The 11,969-nt window shown below is 43.8% G+C and overlaps 1 protein-coding gene across 1 annotated transcript; it reads left to right on the top strand.

Annotated features, from left to right (window-relative positions):
- Positions 1–807: 807 nt before the first annotated feature.
- Positions 808–11,869, top strand: LOC135256494 (coiled-coil domain-containing protein 39-like). The gene is made up of 20 exons (XM_064338304.1): positions 808–1,412; positions 1,660–1,779; positions 2,157–2,303; positions 2,700–2,858; positions 3,355–3,447; positions 3,556–3,684; positions 3,801–3,992; positions 4,457–4,560; positions 5,720–5,852; positions 6,055–6,249; positions 6,757–6,921; positions 7,679–7,816; positions 7,996–8,204; positions 8,543–8,663; positions 9,037–9,196; positions 9,801–9,907; positions 10,359–10,499; positions 10,846–11,025; positions 11,236–11,324; positions 11,690–11,869. Exons 1-20 carry the CDS (start codon positions 1,323–1,325, stop codon positions 11,865–11,867), a joined length of 2,850 nt encoding a protein of 949 aa, XP_064194374.1. The 5' UTR covers positions 808–1,322; the 3' UTR covers positions 11,868–11,869.
- The last annotated feature ends 100 nt before the right edge of the window (positions 11,870–11,969 follow it).

Genomic DNA, 11,969 nt, shown 5'->3' with positions numbered 1-11,969 from the left:
AAAGGCCGACAGCCTTTAAGAGTCCTAATACTCGTTCCTTTCCCCGCGTACTGTAGTATAAGAATTAAATAGGAAGCATATGCCTTCTCGTATTAGCGAACCGTGTTGGTCAGTTCTGGCGGCTGAGGTATATTCCTAAAAATATGAGTGCTTCTATTCCAGTAATGTGTCCGTGCTATTCCGCTTTGGTGTGAGGCTGATACGCTGGCACCGTTCATATGGAGTGGTCAGCTGAGCACGAGAGACCTTGGCACAGAACCAAATGGAGACATATCGACCCCCCAGGGAGTATTTGCTTCGGGGATGGATGGATGGACGGATGTCCTCGTGCCTGAGTGCGCCATGTTAAAAGGACCAAAAACGGTTACATTTTCAATATTTTATTTATAACACTTGAATTTATTAATTTTCTGACCCGTGTACTATTAATTAAGCTACATTGGCTTTTGAAAATATTTTGTTGCGGGAAAATGTGTTCATTGCCTTTCAGCACTGATGGTTACATTGTTCACAGATCCAAAAGGACAGTAGTTCTAAAAGTTGTATAGATACCCCAATTGTAGGTATTGTGAAAAGATCGTTTTATGTCAAAACTGGTGTGCACTCAGGAAAAAAGGTATAAAAAGTGTCTTTAAATGTACAAACGCTTGTCACTGTGGTGGTGTCCTATCCTTTTTTGCTTGTATTTAGGTACTTAATAGTACCAAAATATAACATTATTGTACGTCCAGGGTACATTTAGCGAATTTGTTCCCTAAAGAGTTTAGGATATATAATATATATAGTATATATATATATATATAATATATAATAATATAATATATATATAATAGCCTAATACGCGACAAACTAGCACAGCCGATTTGTCCAATTACGCTGTTTACTTCAATAGTATATATTTCACTGTTTTAGTTATACGTTTCCTCAGGAACCTTCTTTAACTCTCCCTCTAGGCAGTTTGCATTTGGAAGCTATCTTGTGGCTTTTTAAAGGGTGTAGTGTGGCGACATAATACATGAACTGCAGTGGCCACAAACTTATACTGCAGTTTGGAACAGTATGCTAATTGATGACCATGACGCCACAGTACTTAAAACGTTGCATAGAATCACTATTGTTGCCAGAATTTGACATATTTATACCGATATCATTCCGTCAAAATGCATAGGTGCCGTCTGTACGTTTCACAGTAAACTCGCACAATAGTTATGGGTGTCTTTTGAAAGAGACCGTACCTGCCTAGGACACACTCCGTTTAGGTAGCAAGCTGTTTTTTTATTGTAAAATTGACATCGTTGCCTTTGTATTTACTCAAAACAAAAATGTCAAGCATTGTTTTCTCTGAGATCGGCTGGGACCAAGGTTTTGCCTTCCCTGTAGCAAACGCTGAAAACAAGGCGTTGGAAGAGGAGGTGAGTCCTACTGAGGATTTTGGCGAGTTAATCTTTAGCTAGCCAATTGATCAAACCGAGTATTTGGTCGACAGTTTTCTAGAAGAAGCCTTCCTCAATAGAGTAATATTTAAGGAAAACGTTGTCTTTCACATCATTTCTATGAAATACTGAAGCTATGTAATGTGATAAAATAAAAGTGGCTCCTTTTGCCATGGCAACAGTGTGTAGTTGCCTTTTCCTTCTTTGACCCTTTGGAACGTTGCAGCTTCAAGGGAAACAAAAAGACAGGGAAGAAGTGAAGAACGAGATCAGTGAGCACAAAGACAGGATCCAAGCCATTTCAGCATTTCTGAAAAATGTAAAACAGGAGCTGTCTCACACCCAGGTGTGCTTTCCCCTTTGTCCTGTGCTTTTGTGAAAATATGTAACATGAATGGTGCTCCCAAGCATGTGTGAATATCTGCAGAATGAACAAAGCGTGAAACATACTTGACTTGTGCAAAATATAACTTGACCTACCCCCTTACATAACCGCAGGATAATTCAAAACATTCTGACCGTTAAGACTCCATAAGACAGGGTTGAGTCACAGAAGTCAAGCTGACTTTGGCAACTGCCCAGTTTTCCAAATGTGACAGAATCACATGGCTAAACATAGCCTTGGCGTGTGTACCTCTGGCTTGTGCAGGATTGTTGCATTCACATAATCTGTGTGCGGTTGTGTGTGTGTGTGTGTGTTCATGGGTGCGCGCACATGTACAGGCCCTTTGTGTGGCCCTGGGAAAGGAGGCAGAGTCTGAGGTGCATTTCAAGGCCGTGGCAGATCGGGAGCTGGGCCACCTGGAGCAGGAGATTGTAAAACTCGACAAGGAGATGGATGTTCTGAAGATTAGGAAGGAAGCACAAGAGGTCAATTAATACTATAGGCTGTAATTTTTGTGGTCGTGATCATGATGTGTCATAATGTCACATCCAGGATATTATTTCTTTGTCAGTAGGCACCCATTTATTTTTGTAAGTTTTTTTCCATGTCCAAACCCCCAAAGAAAGCAAACCTTGGACAACAGTGGTTAGGACAGACCAGGGAAGAGGGACAAAAGAGGGACACATCTGTCCCGCACATATGTCCTATAAAATCAATTTATCATAGAATTTCTCAGGTTTAATCTAGGAAATTGGGATTTTCAGTATTTCTGCAGGCTTAATTTTCTCCCAAATAGTAGGACCTTTGGAAATGCTTACAGGGAGCTAATGTGAAGTTTCCCATCAAGGCCCGGATCTGAATCTATTGGTTTTGTTCCAAAGAACGACATCTCCAGAGCCAACGAGAAGATGGGGAAGCTGATGAGCCAGCTGAACTGGGATAAGGTCACCCTAGAAGCCTGGCTGGAAGAATCCGCCCAGAAGGATGAAGACACCATCGCCATCCTCAAATATGTCCAACAGGACAAATGCAAGATAAAGGTGGGACATGACTCCCAACCTGTCATTTTAAGGACGCTTGGATAACTGGAGAGGGATGCTGTTGCTATCAGTACATGTCAGGTGCATTTTTTATGACTCACAAAGGCAGAACTGTGGAAGGAATTGCCTGTTTCTTTTCAGTGAAGCACAGCTTTGAAATCCATATAAACGGTTTATGACAACCCCCATGCATGCCACCGTTCTTTTGGTGATGTGTTGTCAAGTGTTGAGACTCGGGGCTATTACAGAAGGATTAAGAACCTATTTATAGGGTTACATGGGCTGAGGGTAAAGAAACAGGGAATGAGACTATGATGCATCCTAATGGTGCTAGGTGGGCCATGTAAATGCATTGTTAGGTAATACTAATTCCAGTTTGGCAAAAATATTCATACATGTAATAGTCTGTTTTAACACTTATCTTAACAACCTACTGGGCTTCAGGAAGAGGTAATTTACTGAAAGTTTTTTTTTTTTTTTTCATTGGGTGCTTTAGGAGCTGATTCACGCAGTTGATAACAGTACTGTTGAGGCCAACCAGAAGCACAAAACCCTGGAAACCGAACACACCAGGACAATAACAGTGCAGGTCCAGAGGCTGTTTCTGATCTCTTACCCTACATGTCAGGTGTCAGTGAGGGTCATTTATTACTACAGTGCCAACAGATTTATTCATTGAGTGTGTTTTTGGAAACAGATCGGGCTGGAGAAGACTTTAGAGAGTTTGCGTAAAGCTCACGTCGAGCGGCAGGCACTCATTCGCCAGTGGGAGAGCACCATTGAGCAAATGAGGAAGAGAGACCATGATCTGCAACAGTGCATAATGGTAACCACCGGGGGCGCTAGATAGACTTTTTTTTACTGAGACATGTTTATATATACACATTTATGATGCTTGAAAGGCAAGCACGTGTGATGTAATAATTTATGACCCGTTTCCAGCTGCTTCCTGAGATGCACCAGGAGGTCCGGTATAGGCAGGACACGATCAAGGAAAGGAAGATGTTTCTGGAGAGGCAGCTGGATAACAATGCCGAGTGCGAGAGGAAGGGCCTGAACGTGAAGCGGCTGGCAACGAAACTGAGGGGGGAGTTCCAGAAGAGGGAGGGCGACCGTGCTCGCGTGCTGGACGAGGTGAGCACGCCCACTGCTGTTTGTAGGCCTATTCAGTACCACATTCCTCACTGAATTCAAATGGTGTCTTTTACTTGACCACTCGACAGCATTTTATAAACAAACCGCTAAGAGAAGTCTTAAATTGTATGCAGCGCTGTAGGATTGATCTTTTTTTTTCTGTTGAGCACATGACCTGGTTTCTTGGGTCCTGGGTTGCTGATTTTAACGTGAGAACAAAACCCACCCTGTGGTGCTCCAGGACCAGGGTTGAGGACCTTTGATTTAAGTGTTTTTCCAGCTTATAAAACCATGCCAGCAGTGAAGGAAGCTTTACTGGTGTAATGAAATGCAGTGATCAAGTGTATCGGGGGATTATACGTGTGGCTGGAACATAAGTACACTCGCCACACCTCCGGTCTGAAAAGTGCTCATGGTACTCTTATTCACTCCCTGCCTGACGTCTGCAATCCTTATCATTTCAGTTTGTTAGCTTGAGGGTCACAGTGGAGCGGATGGCTACGGATGTCGAGGCTAAGAGGTCCCAGCTGGGCAGCATTAAAAAGGACATCCACAGCAAGCATACCAAGTAAGCAGACTTCTCTTGTTTTACAAGTGCCAGCCGCTTGGCTGTTAATGGGGTCACCTGCGTCACTGCCGCCTTCATCCTGTTTAATGCTAGTGCATGCGCTGTTAAACAACTGACAAGCAAGTTTAAACATGACTGCATTCACTGTAAGTCTTACAACTCCCGACGTTGAAGGTTGTGAAGACTTGATAGGTCAGTGAGTGAAATTGTATAGTTGGAAGCAAACCAGAGAAGACGGGCCTTGTCTTGCCAAGTTTCTAGTAAGTCTTGAAGACTCAGGGAATCCCAGAATCAATCAGAGGTGTGGGACACCAGTGACACAAATATTGGTGCTGGTATTCCATTAAACCACTCCGGGGAGTAAATAGAAGCAGAATACATATTCTACTTAGGAAGTCCTTAGTTTCCTTTTTTGGTGAAAAGTAAGTTGGATCGTGATTGAGGGGAAAACCCATGTTCTACAACATGATGAAGAATAAAATTTATTTGAATGCCACTGCAAAACCCAAGTCTTGATGATTGATAATTGTGCCTGCTTTTCCAGTTTTAAAAAAAATTTAACAATAAACTTCAATTTTAATTACACTGTTCTGATTTGATCTTATTTTATTGCAGACTAAGAGGATCATTGCGGGTAGATATATTTCTGTCTTGAATGGTACTAATGCTAATTGGTCCTGACAAACAGAAACACATTAATTTTTCATCAATAAGTAAATAGTGTTTTGAGTGGTGAAAAGCTCTTTGGGAGATACTTTAGGCAAAACAGAAACCACCAGTCATCTAAAGTGAAACCAGAAGAATGTGGTTGACGGGACCAACTGTTCATTTATACAGGTCCATTGCTGTACTGAGCAATGCATGCTATGCTAACGATTAAGTGCTCAGGCTGACGTGATCATTGTGTGGTTTTGTTCAGTGCAACGTGTGGTTGTTGTGAAGAAGTGTATTCAGTCCAGTGTGCCTCAGGGTGTGATGTTTTTGTGTGGTGCTGCTGGTTTTTCATCACTGGCTGTACTGGTGTACTGTGTGAGCCGATTCCCGTGTCTCGTGTCCCTTTAAGTCACAGTTGTTTGTTTTTATTGGCCCTGTATGCTCAGGACATTATCCCTCTGTGATAATGGCGGTTGACTTGATGACTGTGTGTGTCTGTGCTCAGGATGAACGCCATCAAGCTCCAAAACGAGGCTCTGGGGGAGAAGCTCCAGGCGGTGACGGAGACGGTGCTCAGCGCCGATGAGAGGGCCACCCAGATGGAGCAGATGCTAAAGGAAGAGGAACAGAACAAAAGCGTGAGTCTCCATGGAGACGCAACCTGGCTCCGGCCTATAAAATGGGAGCTAGAACTGTCGATTGCTTATTTTTTCAATTAGTTTGATTAGGCGTGTCAGCACTAAACGCTACAAGGAGCCATATAAAAATGACAATGAGATTCCTAAAGTAAAGCTGTCACTCCCCTCCTGTGGTGTGATGCTGCGAACGCTGCTCCTGCAGGAGATCGAGGCCCACGTGCATCGGCTGCGGATGGCACAGCCCCACGTGACCCAAGAGCTGCAGGCGCAGACGGCCAGGGAGAAGGTGATGCTCGCGGACATCGCCGCCAGCCGGGTCGCCCTCAACACCCTCATCATCGAGCGCAACAGAGCGGAGCAGACGTCGCTGAAACAGCAGGAGATGATCAACGGCAAGGCAAGAGATCAGCCCAACCCCCCACCACTCCCCCTCACCCGTCCACTTTCACTACACCGCACACAAATCTCAGTTGGCCGGAGCCCAGGTTGCTGCTCTGGTTTGGCAGTGGCCTCCGTGCCCAAAGCTAATTGAATGAGCTAAATGAATGGTCTGAGGATCACTGACTGTGACTGTGTGAGTGCTCTGCTCGCAGTACAACAGCTACCTTGTTGCAACAAGGGGTGCGTCAGTTTTAGTGTATGGCAATGTGAATCTCCATGCTCTGACAGGCCACCATCTGTGTGAACTCGGAAGTTACACAACTAAGTGCACATGTCCTCATTATGGTTACACTTCTCTGGTGTTTGTCTAATTCATTGGGGAGTATTTGCTAATTCTGATAACTGCTAGTATTATATAATATTGTGAACTGCATAATAATAATAATAATAATAATAACGGTGATGATAATGATGATGATGAGGAGGATGATGAGAGTAGTAATCCTTCGTATATTTGTAATAGGACTTCCAGATCCAGTTGCTAGAGAGGAAGATGGTGTGCGCAAAGGTGGAGGAGAACAGTTTGGAGAGGCAGGTCCTGCGGACAGAAGAGATTAAGCTGGTGCAGAGCGCGGAGCAGGAAAAAAAGACTGTGCACATGCTGGGCCACCACCTGAAAAGACTTCAGGTGACGAACCTCACGTCGGTCACCTTAGTGAGCGTGTCTGTTCAAATGCAACTCAGATACTGACAGGAAGTGAGCTTCTAAGCAATGTTGTCAAAGCAGCACAGCATTGAAGAAGTGAACACGATCGCAAAACAGTTTAATGCAATTCACATATTTTCTCGGGTATAAAGCCAAGAGAACTCTCATTTCCGGCAACAGTAGAGGCTGTGCCAAAAGCAGTTGACCACTCCTTAAAATTGCATCACCACTTATTGCTGGATACTCTGCAGTATTACTTGACGTCATTGCTTGGTGGACATCTGTATCCGAGGCAATTTATATTGCTCCCATTTTACACAATAGCCATTCATACAGCTGGATTATGTGCTCAAGCAACCAACAGCTGCACATACTGTGCACCTGGAAGTTGAAACTGTAGTAAAGCGGAGTGGTGAGACCATGTGGAAGTCTGCTATGGGAGGTGACTTCATTCCCCCCAGCTGGGTCACTTTAGGCATCCCAGGCACGCTTTTTTGTCTTAATTACCCACACTTTTCCATGCCAAGGATTTGTAACCATTGTCATTTGGGACTTATTTATTCCAAATATTTGTTTTCTGAGCATGGATTTTTGCAATTGTTTTCTACCACCATAAAAGGCCTGTAGTTGTGTAACGTCTGGACTGTAATGTGTCATGTCTTGACTGTTTTTATGTGAATGTGAGCCTCTGAAATGCAAGGCTGGTTTCTGAAAAGCAAATGAAGGCTTTCGATTTCAGGTTGAGATCAGCATTGTGAAAAAGGTGTCTGAGAAGAACGAGTCGGAGAAGAAAGATCTGACCGTGAAGAGCGAGGAGCTGAACCTAGTCAATGACACGTGCATCAAGGAACTGAAGAAGCTCAGATCCATAAAGCAGGTGAGAAACTTGCACATGCTCCGTATCGTCTGTGAGGTGTTATCGGAGCTGAATAAAACAGGATTTAATATTATCTGTCATCTCAGCAGAAGTATGTAGATATGTAACCGATTTGATTGGCATCATGTAAGCAGAGGGTAATTAAATGATGATTAAGTCTGTTCACTCACTCCCCAAAGGACACCATGGTGGATAGCTATATTCTTAAACTGGAGGTGCACCGTCTGAGCACCATTCTGCAGAACAAGGCAGACAGGGTCCTGTCCCTGGAGAAAGAGAAGCTGCAACTGCAGGCAGCCATGAAGGAGGGGGAGGCGGAGGTTAACGTCCACAAAGAGATGCTCCAAAAGCAGTTCAAAATGGTGGAGCAGGAACGCCAAGCCCTCAGGTAGACTGGCTTAGTAACTGAATAACACTGCTCTAGCCACCCACGCCACAAATGGCTAAGAGGTATTAGAGGGAGCAGAAGTCAAATTACTCCATTGTCAGTGAGATCATTTGAGCTCTTCACCAGTCAAGTGGACTTAAAGGTTGAGGCAAACCTACCCAATTCTTCGAATGGCTGTTCATTTAAAACTACCACGACATTTTGTTGGGAGTGAGGCTTTCTGGGCTTAGAAATCTAGATTTATCGACAAATTTTCCAGATCATATTCGTTTCAATATGTTGTTGGTTCTGCCATTTTAACCGTTCTCTCCACATCCCTCATTGTGATATCCACTCAGCTTGGAGATGAATGACAAACTGTTGAAAATGGACAAGTTGAGGAAAAGGTATGAGATCATGATTCTGTCCATGGAATCCCCTGACGGAGAAGGCTGGTCTCCTGAATATTACCTGATCAAGGTGAGCTCTCTAACCAGTCCATATGTAAAGCCATTTTTAAAAAACTGAGACGCCAATGTAAGTACAGTTACTTAAGATGTCACCTTATACTTTTAGTGTTTAGGGCCACTGTGACCTATATGCACCAGACACTTAGTCTACCAGTGTCTGGAATTCTGAAAAAGGAACAAGATGATCAACTCACACTCAGTTAATGAAAGTGGAAAATGCTATCTCAGACATTATTCTAGAATATCCCATAAATCCTTGACTGGGTTCAGATTTAGTGAAGAAATGCTTTAAATGGTGGTGAAGATGGTCACTCAGTACATGTCATTGGTGAAGCATTGCTCATTGTGTGTAACATTTTGTTTGTTTGTTACTGTTTTACTAGATAGAAAAAGAAAAAGAAGAGCTCCAGCGCATGGGGAATGAACTGGATGCAAAAATCTATAAGAAAGAGGAAGAAATTCAGGCTCTGGAAAACACCCTGTATGGCATCTATATGCGCAACGTGGAGTACCGCAGGGCATTCAACAACATTGCCAAGTGGAGTACGTTTCACGGACATCATTTCAGGACACTTGTCTGCCAGCATGCCTGAAAATCTCTCTAGATTTCCCAGAATATACTCCTGGTCAGAACATTATAACAGTTAGCCAGCTGGGAATGTACCTTTTTAGCCTGTTTTCCATTGATAGCAAAATTAGGCCGTACACATTGTGAGAACAGGAGAGTGAGGCTTCACGAATCCCAGAACGACCAAAGCTATCTTTGTGACTCAAGATTTTGAAATCACTTTTTAACCCTCAATTTGTCCCTCATCTGAAGTCATAGTTTTAAGCCCGTCCCATTACTGCAAGGTCCTCCATTGATTGGGAAGGACCAATGCACAGCCAGCCTCCTATTCCATTCACCTAGTGGTGCTGTGCAGCCATTGTGCTAGAGGACTTGGCAAATCATTGCACTGAGAACCAGCACTATAGGTGGAGACACAATTTGAGAGCCTCACTGAATTGAATTAGTCCTAGTATTCTGAAGTGGGGTCTTTGGGTCGTGGCAGTGATTCATAGTAGCTCCACCCATCATTGCATTCAGGAAACACCACCATCCCAGACAAAATAAGGAGGAATGTATTTGCCGTGGTCTGTTCCACAGGCAAGGAACACCAGCAACAGCTGAGGCTGGAGAAGGAGAAGACGATTGCAGAGGAGAAAACTGCTCACAGGAGACTGCAAGTCAGAGAACGCCAAGAGGACATTCGGGTAAGCCTGCTTATTTAGTGAATCCCCAAAAACCCACTTATTTTCTTTTATTTCAGCATTTCATTTACACCATCCAAGAGTACACATACATGACAAGTCCAATATTATTAACTAGTAAGAGATGACCTTTCATATGGAGTTCAGCAGCATATCCCCAGTCTAATAATGAGACAGTTAGTAGTGTCAGAAGCAGTATCATTGCAGTATCCAGGTCCTGCTGCATTCCCATTGATCTGTATCCGCAGTGCTAGATGTATGGCTCTCCACTTTGTCTCCACTTGTGTGGATAAGAGTGCCTGCTATGTAAACATTATGTAATTTCCCCCACACAGCGCTGTGTTTATGGAGAAATCTCTTGAGCAGGACCAGACATCTCGAGTTGTCTTACAGTTTAATTTGTTTATTTGCGAACCCCACCAGACCAATCAGTGTGCTCCGATTTAACCCTCAGGGCATGAATGCCACCCTGGAGAACCTACTGAAAGAGGAAACTGAGCAACTTGAAAGTAGAGAAAAGATCCAGTTTCAGATTGACTGTCTAAAGAAAGACCTGGGAAACCAGAAAGTGAAGTTGGGCAGGGTTTCCAAGCAGGTTTGCCTCCCAAAATACATATGTGCGGAATATATTTACTGTATATATATCTGTACTGCTATATATACATATATAAGTGAAATACAGTAGAATGAATTTACACCATCCAGCTACCTTTTCAAAGCATGGATCACATGGGTGGATATGATTTCAGTAAATGGGGACACAAAGCACCCAGCTTTTAATTAACTTATTTGCTGTATCTATTTAAAGGACAGTTCTCTTAGTCATCATGACAACAAGCGATTTGTGCATTTCGTTATGAGTGGATATTCAATATGACGATTGCTGAATCTTGCATTGCTGATTTTTGATCATTGCAACCTGACCTCCCTTCACATGCCAGTGCTCCAAACTGTCAAGGGAGATTCGGTCAAACAATGACAGTCAGGGTAAGACCGACGAAGAGCAAGACATTGAAGTCCGTGAGCTGAAGGACTTCAGCAAGCAAGTCAACAGCATGCTGCAAGAGGCAATTAAGGAAAACCCTGACCTGAGTTCAGCACTGGAGAGGCAGTTCCAGGAGGTAGCCCTGATCAGCTCAACTTAAGTTAAAGAAATTTGACCAAATGCCAGCAGACCAGACTTCATACACAGTAAAATGTTCAGTGTTAGATTGACTTTTACTGAGTACATATGGTCCCGTGAATTAACACTGGACATTTGACTGTGTATGCTGTTCTTCACTGTGGCTCACCTGCCATGGAGATCCAAATAATAACTCTTGTTCCCGTAGGCCAACGTGCCCCTACCAGCGGCATTGTCTAGGTCTCCTAGCCAGCAGTGTTCAAGGACAGTGTCCATTCGCAACTCTACATCTGTCAGGTAAATGTAGAACAAATCCTATCAACACCAAAATCCATAAGAGCATGTAATGTAGTATCTCTTTTGTACTGTGGCACCATTCCCTTGTAAACAAAGTTCAGACAAAGACACAATGGCTGGGATTCAATAAACATTTTGTCCTTAACTTGGGCACATACCTAAATACAGGTGTTTCTTCAAAAACATTTTGGCTAGTTCAGCAATCACCAAAATTAACTGTCCACACTGCGTTTGTGAAGAAGTAATGCTCACATTTAATAGTAGGTTGGATGACAAACGCACGTTTTGACTGAATCTAGGCCACAGTGGGCCCCTGCACGCTGGACCCCCGGTTCACCCCCGTGACGTTTGCCTGTGTCTCTCAGGTCATCGGTCTCCGCCGGCAGCAACAGCCTCCGGAGTTCGGCGAAGCAGTTCCCCCACCTGAAGAAGGTGGACCTGGGCCTGCAGCTCAACGTGACCAGCCCTCGCGACTCCAACATGTCTCCACGCAGCTGCAAGAGGGACTGCTCGAGCAGCGGCAGCATTAACTCCCAGCCTTAGGTTCCATGGGCTACAGGCAAAGGATCATGGTCCTGCTGAGTCTGTTGTGATGTCTTCAAAGAGCAGATCTATTCGCATTGTCATGCCTGTTTACATGGAACC

This window comes from Anguilla rostrata, chromosome 6, assembly GCF_018555375.3.
Source record: "Anguilla rostrata isolate EN2019 chromosome 6, ASM1855537v3, whole genome shotgun sequence".
Lineage (NCBI taxonomy): Eukaryota > Metazoa > Chordata > Actinopteri > Anguilliformes > Anguillidae > Anguilla > Anguilla rostrata.
Note: the sequence above shows the minus strand (reverse complement) of the source record. Positions and strands in the feature narration are given on the sequence as shown.

What these genes read in the sequence shown, in the direction of transcription:
- LOC135256494 (XM_064338304.1), top strand. Translation starts at nt 1,323, where the DNA reads ATGTCAAGCATTGTTTTCTCTGAGATCGGCTGGGACCAAGGTTTTGCC. An exon ending in TTAGGAAGGAAGCACAAGAG is followed by an intron (nt 2,304 to 2,699) that starts GTCAATTAATAC and finishes TTTGTTCCAAAG; the next exon opens with AACGACATCTCCAGAGCCAA. An exon ending in AGGAGATGATCAACGGCAAG is followed by an intron (nt 6,250 to 6,756) that starts GCAAGAGATCAG and finishes TATTTGTAATAG; the next exon opens with GACTTCCAGATCCAGTTGCT.